This window comes from Dendroctonus ponderosae, unplaced genomic scaffold (assembly GCF_020466585.1).
Source record: "Dendroctonus ponderosae isolate FM_Combo_2020 unplaced genomic scaffold, Dpon_F_20191213v2 Dpon_F_20191213_5, whole genome shotgun sequence".
In the NCBI taxonomy this organism is placed as follows: domain Eukaryota; kingdom Metazoa; phylum Arthropoda; class Insecta; order Coleoptera; family Curculionidae; genus Dendroctonus; species Dendroctonus ponderosae.
Window position 1 is genome coordinate 7,547,874 of NW_026018715.1, and position 22,477 is coordinate 7,570,350.

The 22,477-nt window shown below is 34.8% G+C and overlaps 1 protein-coding gene across 1 annotated transcript in view; it reads right to left on the reverse strand.

Moving 5' to 3' along the window:
• The window catches only part of LOC109539596 (protein sidekick), a 123,808-nt gene that overhangs the window by 25,257 nt on the left and 76,074 nt on the right, over nt 1-22,477 (reverse strand). Inside the window, exons 3-7 of the mRNA XM_048666938.1 lie at nt 4,332-4,508; nt 2,821-3,037; nt 425-797; nt 156-316; nt 6-103 (exon numbers count right to left, since the gene is read on the reverse strand). Of these exons, the coding sequence (XP_048522895.1) occupies nt 6-103; nt 156-316; nt 425-797; nt 2,821-3,037; nt 4,332-4,508 (1,026 nt within the window). The remainder of the gene's footprint in view (nt 1-5; nt 104-155; nt 317-424; nt 798-2,820; nt 3,038-4,331; nt 4,509-22,477) is intronic.

The following is a 22,477-nucleotide window of genomic DNA, read 5'->3' on the forward strand; positions in this document are numbered from 1 at the left end:
CGAACTCTCTCCCGCTTTGTTCCTTGCAAAGCATTGGTACATCGAATTGTCGCTGATCAGTAACTTTTTGATCAGCAACGAGTTGTCTTCTTCGATCACGTATCTGAAAATTTGTTAGTAAGTGGTTGTTTTTATCTTGCGATCTGTTCGCTTACCTCTGATCGCTCAGGTCCAGTTCCTGCGAGTTTCGGTACCAAGTTACGTTGGGTTGGGGGTTGCCGATCAGATCACACGGAAGGTTCAGCTGAGAGCCATAATCCGCTAATGTTTCCGGCTTGGCATTGCTGAGGAATCTCGGTTTCTCCAAAACTACCACCTATTTAAAATCGAACACCCTCACTATGCGATTGATGAATCAAACAATTCGAAATTGACCGGTTTTTTCGGGCAATATATGTTTCAGTACAATAAGCAAAGTCCTCACCTGGGCGGTGGCAGTAACATTGGGAAACCCTCCCGATCTCAAATTCACACTGCATTGGTAGCTTCCGCTATGCGTAGTATTGATAGATACCAGGGCTAAACTTCGATTCCAGATATCGTTGAGCGAATACGAGATTCCGGCAGTCTCTATGGGTATCCCATCTTTGAACCATAAGGTTTCCAGTTCGTAGAGGGGCCGAGCGCTGGCAATGCAGTCCAAAGTAGCCTCGGACGCTCCTTTGACTATCTGCAAGTCGTCGGGGCCGACTATGATTTCGGGGGCGAGTTCCCTGTTGTCCGACGATTTTATCACATTCAGCCGGATAAAGGCGCTGTTCTCTTCCTTGCCTTCTTGCGTATTGATTGCTCGCGCCCTTCAAGAATTATTGAAAGGCTTAAAAACTCGCCTGTCCCTCAATATGCAAATACAATTTTTTTGTAGCTGATAATTTAATTTTTCGGTTAGTATGCAAGTTGTAAATAGTTATAAGTCAGGACAGGAGAATTGAATTCTCAAAACGTACGAGTACAGAGAAATAGAACAGTCTTGTTCCATAAAGTTGTGATCTTACCAAGCTTCGGCAGCTTATCAGCTACTTCAATTTTCACTAACCAAATCGACGATTATTAAAGATAATGTCTTGTTAAAGCAGACAATTGAAAGCTTATTTATCATTGTCAAGTAGGTTTGGAAACACTATAGGTTTCTTTGTCCAGGATGTATTTCATTGATTTTCCACGAACAAAGTGAACCAGGTTACCGGGGGTTATGGCAGCGGATTTATAAATAAATAAACCAGTAAAGAATTGAATTATTAAGGGAAGATCGTTGTCGATTACTTTTCAGTTTCAGCCCCTAATAAGCCAGTTTCGATTGGGTGGAATTGTAAAGTCCGCCCATGTTTAACCTATTTAGGGCATTGTTTGTAAAGCGTTCTTATTGCGAATGCTGTAAAATGATATTTCACTCAGAACATATGGGCGGAAAATGTAAAATCGTTTGAGCGCTGAAAAATATATGGCTCAAACGAGCAGAAGAATCTTGAGCAGCATTAAGTCTCCAACTGTGAAACATGGGATGTCGTTTTATTGGAAAATACTTCACATGGTGTCAGCAGTTTACAGGGTGCCCCAAGACAAACACTTTTTGCTTCGATAAATTTACCTGTTGGATAAGTATGTTTCAATGATTTAAGGAGCGTTTAGAGCATATTCTTTGTAACGATAGATTGAAAAACCACATCAAAAGTGTCAAAACACAATTTTGGAGAGTTGAAGATGTGAATGCACATGCACACAAGAGTCACCAGACCAAAGATAAATTAATTAAAAAACGTGAATTGTTTTCAAACCGATAGCAGTCATATTTTTTACTTTATTGCCGTAGGAATGAAAGGGAAAGACCGACGAGATAATTTTTACTGTCGTTCACGAGAGTTCTGCCGCTTAATCTGGCATCGAAAAACAATTAATGTATTAAAAGCCTGATTTTTAGTAAAATGTTTCTTTATTTTTTTCGTTGTTTTTTATTAACTTATGTATTCCAGGTAACGGGACTAGGCACAATATTTTCCGGCATCTTTTGACTACTACGCTACCATCGAATTTCAACATTTTGTCGATGATCTCTGACTGCTGTTTTAGCGATTGTACATACATATTCAACGTATTATTTCAACATTTTTGTCATAGTTTCCCTTTTTTGCGTGCGCCCAAAACCTGAATTATTATTTAAAGGACACCTTGATCGAATAATACTAATAAAATATGCACTGAGCTTCATTTACAGAAACAAACCTGGCATGTAAATATTGGTTCTTTTAAACACCATGTGTGGACAAATATACTTCTGACTGTGGAAAGTTGTGAAAACTAATTAAGCGTATGTGCTTTTAAACGTTTCTTCATATCACGCTCAAAGGCGATAATTGATGCTTAAACAAATCTGTGTTAACAGTTCATTGTTTAAAAAACAAGTTTCTTAAAATATTTTGTACTTCTTTTCCCAAACATCAACTCTAGTGAATCACACCCTCGTTTGTCTGGAAACAAACCAATTTTTATCGTATCTTAAGCTTTCCTAGCTATCGAGGGTAAGAATTATCTTAAAAAACAGAAGAAGCCTGTATAAATCTGGAAGGATCGCATGCTGTACAAGTTATAAATCATATGGAAAGATGGACAGCTTTGTAAATTACAATGGAAGAAGGTTTTTTGACATGATACTTCGCAATGGAAAGACAAATACAATCGGTAAAGGGAATTGGAAAAACAATCTTTTAAGAATCCGGTTTATCTAAGCACAATTTCCTTGCAAATCCGATACTATCGGTTTATTCCAAAATACGAAGCGCAAATTATGCATCAATTAGATGCACAATTTGCTTCGTTTGGTACCTGTAGGGCTTCTGATCCGATGGCTCAGTCGATAGAATAATGAGCTGATTCGATTTCGATTTTGCGTATTTCTGAGCGTACGGCAACGGTCCTTCGTCAGTTTGCCAAGTCACGTCCGGTGCAGGAACGGAGTCGATTTCTGGAAGATTCAGAACGGCCGCTTCTCCTTCCATCACGTCCACTGTTCTTTCGCTTTGGTCTTTAAACACGTTCATATCTGAGAACAAATGCATTATATCATTCGAAAGGAAAATGCAGTATTTTCATAAATTAAACGCTTCTTTAGACCCTATTGAGCCAACAATATGCGTATTGAAAAAAATAAAATAAAATCTGAAATTTACTGATTTTGCTCTTTTTCTCTGTCTAGTGTTTGCAATTGGCAATCTGCTCTGATCATTCAGTCATTCATTCATCCAGGAAAACAATTCTCTACGGGCCCTTTGACTATGGTTAGTTATGGTTAACACTGAATAGAGCGAAAATTAATGTGATTTGCTCACAATACCCAGAACGGAACTGCAATATCTGTTTTAAATTAAATGTAGTTTTTTAGCGCCAAAATTGTATTCGAATTAAATTTTTTCGTTTCTATATTGACCTACTAGTATAGTTGAATTTCGTTACTGGATACATTTATATTTGCTTAATTTGTATGTTTAGCATAATATTGAAGTAAATCAAGAAAATGTAGGTGGGTTTCTTCAGAAAAAAAACTTGGAGTCAAACTCGGACGGAAAATGGAAACAGTATACATGGTGACACAATTTAAAAAAACTGAGCTGTTTTCTCTGTTGATATAAAAATGCCTAAATAATCGTGTTATTGTCGATTTAAAACGATTTGACCTCGATGTTTTCTTGGTCTGGTTTGTCTAGTCGGTTTTGTGTTTGTATCCTGATTTTCCACCGATTTTTAATTAAAAAGTATTCAGTATTTTATACAATTCTGCCTCTATTTCGCGCCTCGAAACTTTCGAATCCCCATAAAACACAACGGTAGTCGGCCCTGATGGTGTAGAAATAAATATAACCGATGTCCGATGTATTATTTCTATCCAATTCTCGTAAACAAATTAAGAAAAAAAATATTAACATACGCCTATAAACTTTTTGAGGAAAAAACTAAAAGAAAAATCACAACAATAATAATACCTAAGTAATTAATGTTTATCTATTTTATGCTTTTCCGTTGTTGCTAATTGACAAAATGCAAATAATTTTAAACAATGTGTTTGCTAATTTATATAGTATTATTTATGTTGCAATGAGCCATACAGATCATTTCCTAGCAATTCTAATACAATCGTTTATGTAAATTATCGAATTACTCCTAATTAACTTAACCTCCTTAATTCGATATGATAATCGAAATTTAAAAAGAGCATTAGCAAAGGCTTCAACAAACTAAAATCAAACTTTAATAGTCAAAGTATACAAAGTAATCACTTTGCTTTCGACTCAGTTTTCGTTGCTTCGGTCTGCTGCAATTTCAAATTCTCCATGACTTACATGCAACAATGATTTTGAGCTCTTCGCTCAGAATCGAGCCGATCTTATTTGATGCGATGCATCGATAACTGCCACCATCCTCCAACTTGGCGGAAATAATCTTGTAGAACGGATCGGTCGAAAATTCCGTGATCGGATTGCCATCCTTCAGCCACTTGAACTGAGGTGCGGGATTACCTGGAACAAAGCAAATAGTGATTGTTAAAAAAGCTTCCGGTATTATTCAAATAAAAGGTCAAAGTTGTGAAATATCCGGCTTGATCGATTTTGGGGGAAACTCCCGCGCTATTCTGAAGATAAACGGTTATGGATGGGATCCGTTCGCCTCCTTTATGGTGTAATATATTCCAGCAAATTTTCACGTAATAAAGATGCACTTGGAAAATCTTCGTTGAATTGTTTATGGTATGATGGAGGAGGAAGGAGGATACTTGGATTTGGTTGAATATGATCCGTAAACACGCTAGATCAAAGCTTTTTTTAATCAGGCCTACCTTTAATGATTATTTTATGAGATTCATCAGTCGTTATCTTACTTTTATATGATTTTCTCTGATAAATAATCAGAGCACGTACATGAAGAGTGCTCGGAATTTAAAAAATAAAAGCCATATTGCTTCAATCGTGGGGAACCTCAATCTTGTCATGCGTATATGCAATCTTTTCTAAAAAAAGTAAGTGCGATACGCTGAAGTGGATTCATGTTTCCAAAACCTCTTTCTTGGTCTAAATTTTTGTCTTTTAAAACACAGAATTTACTCACGTTTTCTATTATAGATTGAAGACACTGCTCTTATTTCACAATAAAGGACGACATGGGTATTTCAGGTATTTTTCTTTTCATTGAAATTAAATAAATTAAATTGGTTTTGAGTGTATTTCAATTAAATTAATATTTAGTGCGTATGTGGTAATTTTTTGAAATCATTTTTATTTACATGATGCAGACAAATGTCTGGAACATTCAGGCATCATTATATTAAATTAAGTTACAGTATGTGGACTTACGTTAAGTTTTAATGAGAATAATTTTTTTTGTTAATTAACTTGATACTTGATTTATTTATCAAAAAAAAATCAGTCGATCATTCGTTCATCAAATCAAAAGGTAATCAAGATTGTCTTTTGATGAAAGTGAAACAAAAGCACTCTTAATCAATCGGCAATAGAAACCGTGAGGAAATTCTGTCTTTTTAAACAAGTATTTTGAGTCAAAATACCCAAGAAACAAGTTTTGAAAAAAATCAGGTATGCATGTAGTTGCCCTTAGTTAATGGACATTCTCTAAAAGAGCGCTTTAAGGAAACCTCACAGAATAGAAAAAACATGGGGTATTATAACGTAAGCGTATAAACCACAATTATAATTTTTTAGCAACAGCTTTAAAGAACGAGATCGGTTATTAGCATCTTAAGAAGATAACATAGAACTTTTCCAAGTTGTAAGAGTATTTCTTGAATTGAAAATATTTAACGCTTCTCCTGATAAACTTTCTAAAAGTACTGCAATGTTACACCGTAACTTCCAACTTTTAAGTTATGTTTACTGACAAATGTCCTTGTTTCCATTGCTTAGCTTAGGTTTTTATATTTCACATTATATCTATTTTTCGTAGGTCGTTGAGTAACAAACAGCAGATTTGCAATGTGAAACAAAAAAATTGAACCAAACATGCCTTTCTTCCTTATTTCCGTAATACTAAAGCGTTAAATTTCCCATTTCAATTTGAATTTGATTCCATGGTTTCTACAGTTTCAATTGAAATTCCTCACAAAGCTTAACGGGATTTTGACTAACATATTGCTGGGCTAATCTATTTTAATTCGGGCTCTTTTCTCCAATTTACTCAATCAATGCTCACTGTATTGCCTAGTAATTTAAAGCCAAAGTATACATTTGAATTCGATGAATTGATGAATGGCGTCGTGATTTCATAGGCTTTTACTTTCGAGGTTACTTAAAAAGTCTGGATTATAAGAGGTTAACAAGGACGTTATCCGTTCTTCTGAGCATGCGCATTAGTAAAGAAATAACCGTTTACGTTATTAAAGGATAACGTGATCCTTTATTTACGTACGAGTAGCAGTAACGTTAATAAGCATCATGTTAAAAAGCAGAACGACGATGTTGACATTTTTGACTTATTTCTAATATTATTAATGAAATAAGCGGATATAATAGAATACGAAATATTAGTAAATTTAAATAATACTTCTTCATTGGTTAGTTTACGCCATTATTGCGTAATTACGGATTTTATGTGAAAATTGTTTGGGTAAATTTGAACTTTTGCAACACTACTAACATCGCAAGCACAGTTTCTAACTTCTATCCCATAACCTTACTATTTGATTATGAATTTTTATTTATTATGTTCGGAATATGTTTCTTCTGAAACCTTAAACTGATAAGGCGATCTCTGGGCTCTATATTTTCTAAATTAAAAATAGCTATTCGGTTTGCAACAACAGGTTCCAACAGGGTCCAAGATGTCATAAAATTAAGCCTCTTATTAAATCGTGATCCACATCTCCCTGGTCATTTCGGTGCAGAAAGGCAGCTTCAATGTTTTTTTCCATCTTAACCACTTTTTGTTTAATAACAATACAAACTTAAAGTAGCTTTGAAACTTTTCCAAACAAAACAGGATAAGAAAATAATAAAGTGAGGTTTATTTTATTAAAAGTGCAAGAAACGCGGTATCCAAAACTAAAAACCGCACTTAACGTTATTTGCCTGAACACCTTATTTTTTTAACGCTGCGCATGATCACAATAACGATTAGTGTTTAAGGCCAACGTAATTTTAAGGGACCTAAAAACTCTCTACTCTCTTAACTTAAGTTGGTTATTGGCAAGTTTTGAGGTGCTGGATTAACTGAGAAAAACAAAAAAGAAAAGAAAAATGTTTATCGCGATTAAACAAGTGGCTATTGGACATTCTCAGATTGCCTCCCTTAATCAAGTTTTAGTGAGAAATATTCACCAGTCGGTACCTTCAAATATGCAGTCCCTCGTAGACTTTTGAGTCTGAAACAGGAACTCTGCCTGAGTCTCAAATCACTAAACATTTTGCGTGTTGTGGAACACAAGAAAATGTCAATGGCCTTCTCCCCAGCTCGAAGATATTGGGGAATGCATTTCCAGCGAAGACAACAAGCTATTTAGAAATGTCTACAATCGGGTAGGAGAAACAAGAGCTGTACGTGCGAAATGTAACAACAGCACCACAAAAAAGAAGCAACGTCTGAAAAATAAGTAACCATATCCCTTTACTTTACTCTTGAACAAAATTTGAGGCCGCAAGATTCTCTTGCTTGTTTACGTTCTGCCCATTTTTCACAAGAACAGCAAATCAACGATCCCATAGGACTGCCCAAGATGTGAAAATAAGACCCTTTCCACGTCAATTTAAAACGAATGTGTTTGGTGCGGTGCTTGAAGAAATGTTTGAGTTGCGCCATTTGGACTTGTTCCCAATTAAATAGCCAACTTTTTTTACAATTTCTTCCACAAATATTTGGCCGAGCTGCTTGATAATGTCCATTTCATTTTAAGGAGAAAATGTGGTTTACGCGAGAAGAACCGCGGCCACTTTTTTCTCACAATCCCACAAATCGTTGAATTGGAGCTAGGAGCCTTATTGCTTGGCCACCCAGAAGTCCGGACTTCAATCCTCTGGACTTTTCAAATTGGTTGCAAACTAAAGATGTAGTTTACAAAGAGCCGATTGGATTTTCAAGTAGCTGCCAACAAAATCCAAATATGTTGTGTAAAGTGTATCAGTGTAAATGGTGCTTTTGAACAACTACTTTAAATAACTATTACGCCCATTTCTTGGTTGATTATTTAAAATGTTACATGATTTGTTACGCATTGTTAGTTTTGATTGAATCCATTTCTCTCAGAAAAACGGACTGAAATATCAATTTGATATTTCCAAAATTGGGCGTTCATACTTTATACGACTTTAAACGCCCTGTATTTCCGAAAATATAAAGTTTTCCATAAGGAATGCTGGCGACGATGGACACCACTAGAATTGTAGTATCTCTAGATTTCCAACTGTTAAAGAAGCGAAACTGCTTCAGTGAGAACCACCCTGTAGAAATTGCAGTTAGTCTGTAGTTCATTGTTTTTTGATCCACCATGTAATAGCAATGTTTATGACATCATATCAAAAATAATCCATTAGGAGCGTTCTAAAGTTCCTAAAACCTCCAGAAAGTTGAAACATTTATAAGAATTTAAGGTAATTACTAGTTATTAAAATTACAATAAAAGGAAATGGACTCGTTTGACTCGTAAATTAGAAAATTTCTCGTTTGTGAATTGTGAAATTACTAAACTGTTACACTTGAAAGAAATGGTACGAGTACGAAGTGGTTTCATTTGCAGGAAAATCGGCACCCATATTTCTCTTGTACATACATTTATAAGCAGGAACCAGTGGCGTAAGTTATGTTGAATATACAAGCCAAGAGCTATATTTGTCCACTTTTAAATCATACCTAACTGCTTAAAAAAATTGTGTTATAGGATTATGAGTTTCAAACATATAATGTAGATATGAAGCTCAGAAAATTTTATGCTCACAATAAATCAATCAATATAAATATTAGCTCTTCAGCTTCAGATTAATTTTAATATTCGTAAATATATCGATCGCCCCAACTTTGTACGTACTTTTAGTAATTTTATCCCTGCCACCTATTTTTCATTCAAGAATCGCCGATCGATAGAAATCAATGTTGCTCCCAAACAAGCTGGGATTTAGCTTCTTCTATCCATTAATGTCTTTGGAATTATCCAATTATGGAAATTGATATTTAACACAGCTACTTAGCTTCACTTTAGTAATTGAAACCACATACTGATCAACATGTATTTTTTTCCAGGTCAATCGGTCTTCTGGGATCAAACCTGGAATAGAGCTAAAACCCGCTGGGAGCTTGGTAAGTGCTCTTTTCAACTTATCGAGCTTTGAAACAGTTTTTTTTCTTCATTTCTACCTGCTGTGAATAAAGTACTCTATGTGTGTGTGTGTGTAAGGGGTGGCTTTTTAAAAGTTTTCTCTACATCTAGTTTTACTAGTTGTAATTATAACGCACGCTAGTCTGTGAACTTTTCCATGCACTGATTTCTTTCCAAAACGCTCATTTTCAATTCCAAATTCGAAATGGAGCATCGACTTTTCGGCACGGAAACGCTCTATTAAAAGCCCGTTCTGGCTGACTTGCATGGACACTTGTTGCTCCATGATATTCCATTGGGGCCAAATTTATATTTTATGAACCCGTTGAGCTTGCGGCCGTTATAATATAATTGTCATTACGGTAAACGATGGCAGGCCTAATGCGTTTTCCATCGGGGGGAAAAACATTCACAAATACCTGACAAGGTGTGAAAGTGTTTTCATTGGGCGCGTTTCCTTTAAATAAATAATAATCATAGTTCGTTTAGGTTTGGTTATTGGATCGTTAAACAGAACTATAGTAAAAGTAATCAATATGAACTTTACTTTAAGCACGGGAATCAATTTTATTTTAAATTCGGAAATTATACTGTGTGTCCAATGGACGCCCAAAAATACGTCGATTGGTATTGTGTCCTTTATAGAATTTCTTATTTTAGATGAAATATGCTGTGTATTATAAAATTTTTGGATTCTTCAGAAATTTCGATACATGAGTATATCATGAGCTCGAGTTTTGGAGAAAATTATAATGGCGCTTTTAACTTTTTTAATTCAAATTTCAAGAAAATTTGTTGGTTTCAACTTTACGCCTTAACTACTTTATATAAATGCACGGAAATATTTAATGCGCGAAAATACATTTTTAACAGATAATGATTTGTAGACTAACAGTCACGTAAGAACAAAAATATTCTAGTCTGGAAAAAGTTACAAGATAAACTTTTTATTATTAAATATTGTTTTTTTTATAATAATAATAATAATCATCATCATCATCACCTTATTTCTTTCGAAAAAGGCTATCGATCAAATCGGTTTTTCGCCAACAATATTCTAATTTGCCTAAATTTAATTATTCTGATTTATTTTCCTGACTGCGTTACTTGTTATGATATTCTTATCTTTCCTGGGTCTCAGTGAAAGTGTGAAGTAAAAAATTTGAAACATCGTTTATTTCATTACGTTTTGGCGAGACAACAGCGCCATCATCAGAATTAAATTTACACAAACTCATGATTGGTAAAAATCAACGTCCTTTTAGGTTTTCAAGAAGGCAAAGACCTAAAAGGACGTTGATTTTTACCAATCATGAGTTTGTGTAAATTTTAAATCTGATGATGGCGCTGTTGTCTCGACGAAACGTAATGAAATAAACGATTTTTCAAAATGTTTACTTCACACTTTGACTGAGACCCAGGAAAGATAAGAATATCATAACTTCGTGTTAAAAACAACCATTGAATTCCAGAAATACAACAACAATCAAGCCGATCAATAAACTCTTCTTGCCCGTTTTCAACCATTTCCTAAGTTATAAAACGCATTTCTCTTCGGGTATTCTCTTTCAACTCCAGCAGATTGTTTGGCGTTTCGATTTGAAAGATTTTATTACTCTTGCCCAAACGATTCAACACCATAAATTAACTTTTAGGAGATACTGGCGTGAACCTTCATCATCCAATGCGGATTTTCTGTTGTTCAATATCGAGAATTTTTACGTTCACATAAGCATTCAAACAGAACGTAGCTGCATCGGAAAAAAATCTATCGAAATCATATTCAAATAATTCTTGGACCGGAATAACTTTGAAGCGATGATATTTGTGCTTTCGAACTATTCGGTGAACAACAGATTTCCACATGTGTAAATTGGCTCCAGGCTTCCAAAGAAACGTCAATGAGTTCATTTTCATCTCGAGCAGAACGTCCAGATTTAAACATATGTTTTAATCCCTTCAATTTTTCGAATAGGACATACAGACAAGCTTTCTGTTTTAAACCGTTTATCCATTCCAACTGTTTATACTTTGTAAAATATTATTTACTACGTTGGAAGAAGTACCACATCAGATCCTTCTAAGGGGACATTTACTTCATAGGGTCTTACTTAAATTTCTTCAACCTTCTTCAAAAACATATCGACATTAGATTGGCGACATACAACCGCTCAACACATTTCTACATATATATCTATTTTTAAGTGAAATTTGATTGTTGTTTTACCTGAATTTTCTGTGGTGACGCTCCTAAAATTCAAACAAGAATGCAAATGCTGTGTACCCGGAAATATGCAATGTGGATACGCCTAAACAAGCCACCACGTACGTAAAAGAAATGAAATGAAACAAAAAAAAACATTCCCGCCCGGATTTTTAATTATTTCTGTCTAGGTTAACGTGTTGGGATCTTTTTGTTTCCTCACCCCAGATCCGGAAATATTGCGTTTCACTGTTTCTGCCTGTAGGTCAGTAGCGTTGCCGTAATAAACTCGCGTTTTTGTAAAAAAAGCAAATTAAATCGTTATTGAGAACGGCAACTAGTTGCTTACTTCGGCTGTAAGTTGCTGAATTAGCTGGAAAGCGAATTTTCAACGTAGCATATCATTCCGGAAGCTCTCGAAACGGGAAAATTGAGCTCAGTGAAACTTTCAACACACTGGCGAATTTGAGGTCCGCACAGATGTGAAGTGCATTTACTTGCACGGCCACCGCCGTTCGTTTTATTGCAATGTCGTTTTATAATTAGTTTTCTCTGGCGTTTTTAACCCTCGATGTCCACCCTGGATCCGAGCTAAAAACTACATTTCTAATTTACTGCACGCCGTAAACATGCAGCTCAGATTAAGTGGAGAATCGTGCATTTGGACAATAGTGGTGTTGCAACATTTGCAAACTTTTTAATGCGTTGGACGTGTTGTAGACATTTCGGTAAACTTGCTTTATGCTTTTCTGCTTCATGCATTTTACAAAGTAGAAACTCTTGTTCAAGGCTCGGCTTTTGAAGAATTAAAAACTCAGTTGATTTCTCGCAGATATTAGTCGCATCTAAAGTTGCAAAAAAACACATATTCCAAAAATGCATCCATGTTAGATATTTACAGATATACATGTTCATTACAAGCAAGTTGATTCTTCTGGGAAGGTGAAAGTGGTGGAAGAAAGTGAACAGATTATTGCTAAAGACATACTGAAAGCAATGATTACGATCGTGTCCAGGTTGATAGAAGCAAACACTAAATCACCTTAGAATCTTGGCGGATTTTTTTTCGATCTAAAACTTTTGGGTCAAGTAAATAATAGCTTGGAGAATGTGTACATTTTCAGCGTTCGATCAAGTTTCTTCAACATATGTTTTTACCATCAAGCTACGGGATGAGATCTAATTATTGTTGAAAACAATGAAAATGATGTTGTGAAGGGCGGTTATTAAATTAATTTGAACCGTTCTGACACGTTTTTTATGATAAAACTCGTGGAACTAAAGTACTCTGTTAAATGAAGGTATTTATAACATTCCTTTGAGAACTTGAACTGATAACTATATTTTGATGCATTAAACTGTTCTCATCGGATCGGTTAGAGTGACGATTTTATTATAATATATCGAGCAAAGAAAAAAACGAAAATAACTACATTTGCATGTGCGGATCAAATATATTGTTGTCAAACGTCTGATTTCTCTCTTGCTTCCCGGATTTTTTTGAGAATTATTTTATTTTTATTTTTTACTGTAAATACTCCCTAAATGCCCTCCCACATCTGTGGACCAGTGACCCCATCAGCAGCTCAGTACATTGTAACGATGCATAACCATAAAGTACTTACATTTCAAAAGAATTTTTTCCTAAAAAACATTTCCCCAACCCATCTATCTGCGTTAATTGTACAATCAAATACCCACATGGGAGCCGTTCCTCATCCAACCGGCTTTCATTTTGTAGTAAAATCGCATAATTCTCGTTCGAAATTGCGACTCTAATACCAACAACAAATTTCGCTGTATAAATAAACGTTTCGCAGCAAACGAAAAAGTTCATCTGTAAAAAGCGAGGGCAAATAGAGAGGAATGTTTAATGTAGACTAAAGGCATTGTTGCAGTGGAAAAGCCGAATGGTTTTAATATTCAAGAGCGGCATTTTGGGTTTCCGGTTTCCTTCAGTTTAATGTAGTCATTTTTAATTGAAAAATTTGAAATGTTTATATTGTTTGCGTGAGTTATGGGTAGTGACCGTAAGCAAATAATAGTCAATAGAAGAAAACCTTCGTCTGCTAATGTAGATACTTTAATGGTTAGAGCAAAGTACTTTTTTATCTGTAGTATTCGTAGTATCCTTCTGTGTAAGTTCGGTTAAAAATTAGCCGGCAACTTTTTGAGAAATATTGTGTATATTTATTTTGAATACTGTTCATTTCAATTTCTCTGTTGCTGCATTGACGCTACTCAAAATGTTTTATTTTTGTTTTTTTCTTGAAATCCACTGTTTGAAATTTGAAAAATTCTTTCTGTTCATGCTTCCCAGTTCTTTCCAACCTTTATATAGCGCACATCGTCTTCCAGCAGTGCAGCAGGTTCTGTGCTACACCGCTGTAGTTTATTATGATTTCCTCGATAGTTTCAAATATTCCTCGTATTTTTAGTTTCTTTTATGCTCAATATTCTTAGACCTGCATTTTTATTTCAATTTCTACTCAGCTTCTCAAACGATTTTCCAGGTTTTAAACTCGTTTGAATTGGTTTATCACGGATTTTGCACATTTTCTTCGAGGGATTTGATTTGGTTTTCTCTCTTTGTTATTTGTTGCTAAGTTTTTTGCAGTTTTTGTATGCATTTTGCATATGCATGTCCTTCTATTAAGAATTGCTGAAAACCTATTAAAGTTTCCTGTTGTTTCTCCATCTTTTTCTTACCATTTGAATTTATTTTTCTTGAATGTGTCTGTCTTCATTTGATAGATTATGATTCACTAACACAGTCTCGTTCTGGTGCGCTTTTAATTTTGTTTATTATTCAATATACACATCTGCCTTATTCTATCTAGTTCCACTAGGTGTGTTTTTGTACATCGCTTTATTTCTACAGTTTCAAATTTTTTTAATTTGATCTTTTATTGCGTCGGAGTATTTCGAATCTGTTTTTAATCTATTTTTCCGTTCATTTCTGTAATTTATAGTTTTAGTTTGCTTGTAATATTCTAAAGTTAAGTGCTGAGTTCAGATTGAAGTTGTAATGTGTGTGTGCAAAAAAATACACTTTTCTTTATTAGCACTTCCGTCTATGAAAATTATCTGTTCGCTCAGTTTCCATCGTATTTGCTGTATGTTAAGAACGGAGTTAGCTCTATAGACGTGCATAGGCAATTTCCGTTTGATTGATTCTGGCACCCATAAAAATCTGAACGCCTAAACCGTCTAGAATCCAGATAGAATCGAGATTATAGAGCCGGACGTGAGATCAATCTCTGACCCAGACATCATTAGTTAAATGTTTCATATGTCGATGCCGCTGGTTGCGCCTTTCGGCTACAGAAAATGAAGTTGAAATTGCGCTGCCCGAGAAAATTGGCAAAAAGTGGTAACTTTTTCGAGTATTCAGCATTTTTGCAATGACGTATTTATTGAATATACCCGATTATATCTGAAAACTTTCCGCTAATATTTCCATTCGCATAAACAGTCATCGATCATGTGGAAGTTTGCATTCTGTATAGACCGCGTGCCAAACTTGTGGGAGCAAATATTCAAATTTTCCCAGATTGCTGATGCACAGGAAACGAAGTTTAGGGGCCGTTTAAAATTGCGCGATTTCTGCAATATCAGTACTAAGTATACCGTCAAATGACCGAACAAAATGGGTTATCCGGTTTTATTGCAGAGGTAAATAAAACCTTCTTAAAGTGCCTCCAGAGTAATAGGATTTGTACTTAATGAGGCCTCAAGAGATTCTTCTCCTCTAGGTTTATACAAAGTCGGTTTGGGCTTATTCTCCATGATTCTTTTGCGTTTCTTTTTTGTTAAACATCTTAGCAATCTCAGTGATTACCTTTTTTGTGAAATAATGTAATACCTTCTGCTAATATAATTTCTTTAATTAGTTCTTCTAATCTTAAGTTATATTATGAACACAAAGCAAAGGGTTTCTATTTGTATATTTTTATGCTCTATCCGCAATTAAACCGAATAAATCGTGATCCGTCAGCATTGTTTAGTCTGGTTTTGAATGCAATAACAGAAAACTTTCAATTGCTGTACAAATAAGAGTTCTACACAGTTCTAGTCGATAAACAGATAATAATACAGTGTTTATTTACGTTCATTTAAACTTCGTTGCGCTTTATATTATTTGTTTTCACTGAGTTTTGACAGCATTAATGCGATTATTGAAGCAAATAAGCCATAAACTTGCAAGACTCAGACAATTCGGGACAAATTGGCCTGATTTTGATAGTTTACTAGTTGCCGAGTCGTGTGTCTTCATTAACTCCCGAGTAGATATCCTTGCTTATAATTAATGTTAATGGAATAACTTATCACCGCTTGTATGGGAAACACAGTGTCAAGTGTCGCAAATTATAGCCAGGAAATTGACAACAATTTAGATGTTGAAATGGTGCACTTAACGAACTGGATGGCCCTTTATCGTGAACATTTTACAGTTAAATTGTTTTGTCTCCAAATTTCATCAAATAAAATAGTTCGATTTGGATCAGGTGAAAATGGAAACATAAAATAGGATTGTACAATTTTCATAGAATCCAATAGACGAGCTTAAATATAAAAATAATACGTAAACACGACTGGGAGTATTTTTCCATCATTGCCCATTTTTTCATACCTTGAAGGTAAAACGTAAAAGTTTAAAATATCCGCCAGTATTCGCTATTACGTCGGAAAAGTTTTTAATTTTAAGAACGACGCGAAAACTTGGTATTAAATATTTTAGTTGAATTACTTTGCACGGATGTTTGCCGTTCACTTTGCTATGCTAAAACAAGGCATCTGCATTATCTAGAATTTCATTTTGGTTTTTTATTTATTAAAATGTTTCGCACAGCACCGGTTCCTTCTTCAGGAATTCAAAATGAAATGGAAATACGGATGTGTAGCCTACATTCAAATATGTTTTAAATGTAGATTTTCTCAAAGGAAATGAAACGTTTTGGGAGATTGTGTAATTTTAACCAAAAACTACTCACTTTCGAAAAGCATAAAGATGATAACAAATTTTAGATCCTATAAACTTGCTGTTTAAGAGGCAATTAAAAAAAATAGAAATTGCAAGAAATTATTTTCATGTAGAGGATTATTTTGATGACTAATTCTGAGAATAAAATTGGCAATAATGGTGGTTTAAAACTGTGATACAATTAACTTGAAAATCAAAATCGCCCCTCTTCGACTTGGATGCGAATGAAACGAGATAATTGCAAAATAATTGAATTTATTAAGTCCAACCAAGCATTAACCAACTACTTTTCATGTTTCTTTTCTTCCATATCATTTGCTCGTAGTGGATCTTTATCGTGTGGAAACATGCAGGACATTTCTTTTCTGCAGCTTAGATGACAGGATTTTGGCAGCAGCAACCTCTAATAAAAGACACAAATCTTAGTGAATAAGCCTCCATTTCATATATCGCCAGTTCACATTATTCGGACGCTCCAAACCCTATTAGTTACTATATTGGAACGATTCCAGCCCTGTACACAAATAAAATGTACGAATAGATAAAACTGGAAAGGGTAAATAAGTCAAAACACGGGCCATATTTATGAGGGGACAGACATTTTATTCAAATAGACGATAAGGCAGTTGATGCTATCAACGTGTTTGTTTCAGAGGGCGTAATCAAAGTATGCTTGATTTTGACTGGTTTTATGTGATGGTTTTGAAATTCTTTGTTCTTGTAATTAATTTAAAACACTAGGCACAAAGCAACGCGGTATTTGTTTAAAATAATAGTTTATTTACAATATTTTTTATTTTAGTCGAGCCTTTGGACTTTGTGGATCCAGATTCCTTCCTGGAGCTTCGAGGTTTTCGTCCCATGATCAGCAACAAAACAATGTGGTATTGCTCGAAGCTCATTTTTCTTCTCCATTACAAATTATCAGAGATATAAACCTAATATTCACGAACAGCAGGGTTCAAATATATGTTTTCCAACAGAAACATAAAGTCAAATCCACTTTACTTAATTAGATTCGTTGGAGACAAAGTTCGCGCTTTGTAGGATATATCTCTGGCAATTTTTCGCAAACATTTCCACATAAGAAACAAAAATCAAAGCCATTACTTAATTTAGTAACATTTTTCACTGTACAACTGGAAATATTTGTGACTTTTCCTAACGCAACTTTGGCAAATGGAAAATTGTACTTTTACTGTTAAATATGGTGACAGATATGGTATCTGATTTTCAGCATGTATCTTTTTTCAAGTCGCTCGCACAAAAAGCTTTACATTTATGGTTCGAACTGATCAGTTTTGTATTTAATTTATTAACATTTTCGTCTCCCACTTTGATACAATAATAACATCGTTCGTTTTGGAAGAATATTGTGAAGAATTTAAGGGATTCTTCACTAAATCGTCCCTTGTGTTAGTCCAGACACTTCGACTAAGAGGCATTAAGATATTTTCGACTTTAAATATTCTCACAGAAGAAAATTGGTGGATTAATTTATATATATATATTTAAATAAATTAATCACCAATGTATATTTGATAGTCTGCACAATTTCTGATCAAAGGCTTAACATCGTTTTTTAACTGTATTATTATTTGTGAGAGATGGTCATTTAAACAATGAATTCATTAAATTATACAATAATAATACAAAATTGTCTTTTACTACAAAACATAAGTTGAAGGTTGTTGTCGACGTACAAAAACCAGATTTTTTGAAAAATAAGTCACTAATTAGTACTTCAGAACATTGTGGTTGGAGCGGTGGAACTCTTGTGCTTTAATTTGCGAGTTAATACATTTTATATTGGAATGTTGTATAAAATAAGCCCGGTGGAATTTTTATAATAAATCTTCCTTCAGTCACTCACCCTGTGTATAAAAAATTATAAGATTTAAACTAAATTTATAGAACTTGTTCTTCTAGAAAGAAATGTATAAAATGTATGTAATAAATAATATAAATATGAAAGTGTATGTTAGTGTATATCTATTTGAAATGCATCTAAAAAAACTAAAATCGAAACTCGTCCTCTGCAGTGAATATGTCGAACTAAAATCGACAAAGGCGCCTTCTATCGGGAATATGCCGAAGCAAAATCGACAAAAGCGCCCTCTGAAGTGAATAGATTGAACTAAATCTCACAAAAGCGCCCTCTGAAGTGAATATGCCGAACTAAAATCAACAAAGGCGCCCTCTATTCTGAATATGTCGAAGTAAAACCTCTGAAGCGAATAGGTTGAACTAAATCAATAAAAGCGCCCTCTGAAGTGAATAGGACAAACTAAAATCGACAATGGTGCCCTCTATAGTGAATAAGTCCAACTAATTGTCGTAAGAAGCGCACTCTGTAGAGAATAAGACCAACTAATTGTCGTAAGAAGCGCCCTCTGTAGCGAATAAGTCCACCTAATTGTCGTAAGAAGCGCCCTCTGTAGTGAGTAAGTCGCACTAAACTTTACAAAAGCGCTCTCAATCGTGAATATGTCGAATAAATTATTTCAATTAATTTTATTTTAATTTTATTTATTTAAATTATTTAAATTTGAAATTAAACCCAACTAATATTCGCATATAGAGTTGATTTTACCTTGTTGATTTTAGTTCGACTTATTCACTTCAGAGAGCGCTTTTATCGATTTTAGTTCGACCTATTCACTTCAGAGGGCGCTTTTGTGACATTTAGTTCGACTTATTGACTACAGATGGCGCTTCTTACCATAATTAGTTGGACTTATTCACTATAGACAGCGCCAGAGTCGTATTAATTAGTTCAAAGGCAATACTCTAAGGGATTTTTGAGACATTTTTAAAAGTTGGCTCCACAGTTTCCAATTTGTGAATTAAGGCGTCTTCGATCGTTCCGTGCTCAGTGGGCCGAGTGGCAGAAATATCACTTCGTTGCCCCAACTGTCACCTACAATTGGGGACAAAGTGTTTCCAACTTTTTGCTGCTGCTGCTGCTGCATCTGTGCTGCAAAAGCCATTAAACCACTGAATAAACATTGTGGCTTTTAAAAGCCACTCGTCCTAAATCTCGGGATAAAGCCCGCAATGTGTAGAGCAAAAAAATCCAGCAGGCACTTGTCAATATTTTCAATTAACATTTACCTGTGCACACGAGAATGAACTCAAAGACGTGGAAAGAACACTGTCGACTGCCTATTCAAGGGATCCCGTCACTGAATGCTGCTGCAGCGCTTTTGTTTTCGGTCGGTGACATCGTTGGCTGCTTTTGGGTAAAAAAAAAGTGGATGATGCAGGAAAATGTTCTTTAATTGGCCAATTTTATATGCAGAAGAAACAGGTCTAACTGCAGTTAGTGTTAGTTAATATTATAATGTCACTATGAACTTAATACTGTACACAGTCACATTATAGTAATAAATAATATTGATCGTCAGTTTGACGGTTGTGAACTGATCTTATCCTCATATAATTTCAATGCAGATGCATAGCTATGGAATAAATACTTCATTGTAATTAAGACTACTTAGCTAATTAATTAGCCAATTGAATGCTGGTAAATTCAACTAGATGATATCTGCTAACAATAAGGTCACATTCTAGAGAAAGGTAATCACTTGAAACATTGGGAATAGTGGAAATTCTCCAAAATCGTCCATCTAGCAGCACCTACTTACTCTACTTAGGTCTAAACAGTAATTGACAGTGGCTCGCACATTGCAGAACTCGAAAAGAAACACGTTTACTATCTTGACTACCTGGACACCCTCCTGTATAATGGGAATTAAAGAGCTCAACAACTTCTTGACACGCTATTCCAGCCTACATTATGGACGGATTTGTATTATTTAGTTCCCCATAATGACAGAGTTGAAAGGTGCCAGATCGTTTCGATAAAAAAACCGTCTCTCCAGGGGACAGATTTGATTGAAAACTCTGACTTGAGGACGTGGACCTATAATTTGCCAACTCCGATGACAAATGCGTTTTATATTGATTAATGGACACTTTGCTGACCAGATGTGTTAATTTTCCAGTTCAGACTCTACATTGCTTAACTGGACTAATTTTATGATTCACGCTCACAAACAACATTGAGCTTTTTATTAAAACGTTAGTGGAATTGAAAGGATGTGCTGAACTAAAGCCACATATTGCGTGAACATACTATTAACAGCCATTTTAAACAAAGATGGAAAAGTAAGCAACAATTTATAACACAAAGATAAATGTTGAAGGCCTCAGCTAACCACAACCTCGGCCAAGTGCCCATCTACAGTCAATTAGTCTTTAGAGTAAAAAGCTGCAATAAAAAGGGAATTTTTTCCACACCGAATTTCCACTCGACTTAATAGACCAGTCGTCGTCAACTTTCTCATTCAGGTCGCACGAATCTAAAGGTAAAGTTCACGGTGGAAGGCAGGAAATGGTGTTTTAATTATAATTAAACATTATTTCCAACTTTCATGTAGGAACGACACAAGTTTTTAACGGGCGCTGCAATTACCGCCACCGACAAGTCACCCTAATTAATAAATTTCATGTCGACCAGTTCCCAGAAATGTGTCTAAATTATTCACTTTCACAGTGTGATTAATCAAAGTGCAGGGTCAAATACGAAGACATTTCAAGGGCTGTCTTGCTTCCAAAATAGTTCATCCCAACAAAAGCTTATTTGTTCAATTAATTTTTTTTTCAAATAAAAATCCACATACACTTTACTACATCTTGTTCAAACAAATTTTTATCCTGGTTCTCCAAGGGTCTGGTTCAAACGCCGCAGAACCTAATTTTCCTTCCGTATTCCGAGGCGAATATATGGGGGTAGCCCGAGACGCTCCATGATTTTCATGGTTTTCGATACATTTACCAGTAGACTCAAACTAAAACGAAACGGAGCAGCTTTCTCGATCGATACAGAGCAACTGCTGATCAGTAAATGGATTGTTTCTGTGTGAACACTAAAAATACATCACGTACAAAAGAACCTAAGTCAAGTTTACTTCGAAACGTTGGAGTTTTTGGGGGGTTATTTGTCAGCATTCAGTAACAGTTCAAAGTTGTGGAGAAATAAAAAAGTGGAATTTCGACCTGAGATCACCTTATCGAAAAAATCTAATGCGGTTAAATCTGGAGATCTTGTAAGCCATTCAGTTGCAGCCCTTCTATCAATCCAATGACTGACAATGAGGAAGTTTTTATTTAGGAAGTGCCGAACCGCTAAAGTATGGTGCGGTAAAGCACTATCTTGGAATTGCAATACATTTTTTGAATAATCCGGATTATTCTCCACAAGATCTAGGTATCGAGAACAAGCGAAGTCCTTTGTAAGTGAAGATCGCTAGTCATATTTCCAGGAATAATAGAAGATCTGTGAATAATATATATCTACAGTTGTGATGATTAACAATGCCATTTGAATAAATACTTGCTATATTGGAAAATCACATATTAGCAATAAAATTCCCATTGTTAGTCAATCATTGGCTTATAAGTTGGCAAAATTGTAGACGGCGGTCAAAACTATTGCCGCTTAATTGTTGAACAAGTTTAATTTTCTACAGGTAAAATTTATGATATTCAAAGTCTCCTAATCAACTTTGCTTTTTAAACTACGGTTTTAAACCACATTGAATTTTTTTTTCATTATAATCCAATGCTTAAGAAGAGCCACCGTTGCATTTGTAATTGAATTGTTCAAGTAATTCCCCGTTGAAGATTGACGCAATCGTGAAAAGTCGATAATAAATTTTTGAAATGTAAATAAAACATTTAGTTTGATAACTCGAGTATAAATCCTTTCCATCGAAAGTTTAAATGTGTTTTATATCTTAATGAACGCTCCATTGGCATTTAAAAATAATTTTAGAGCAAATTTTCTTGCATGTAGGTATGTATGAAATGCATTAGGTCCCAATTTTTACAGCAATAAATTTAATTGGATTTTTAAACATAGTTTTGATAATCGTGTTCCTCCGCTCCGGTTTTTTCCCGCATTATAGTAGTACAATTTTGT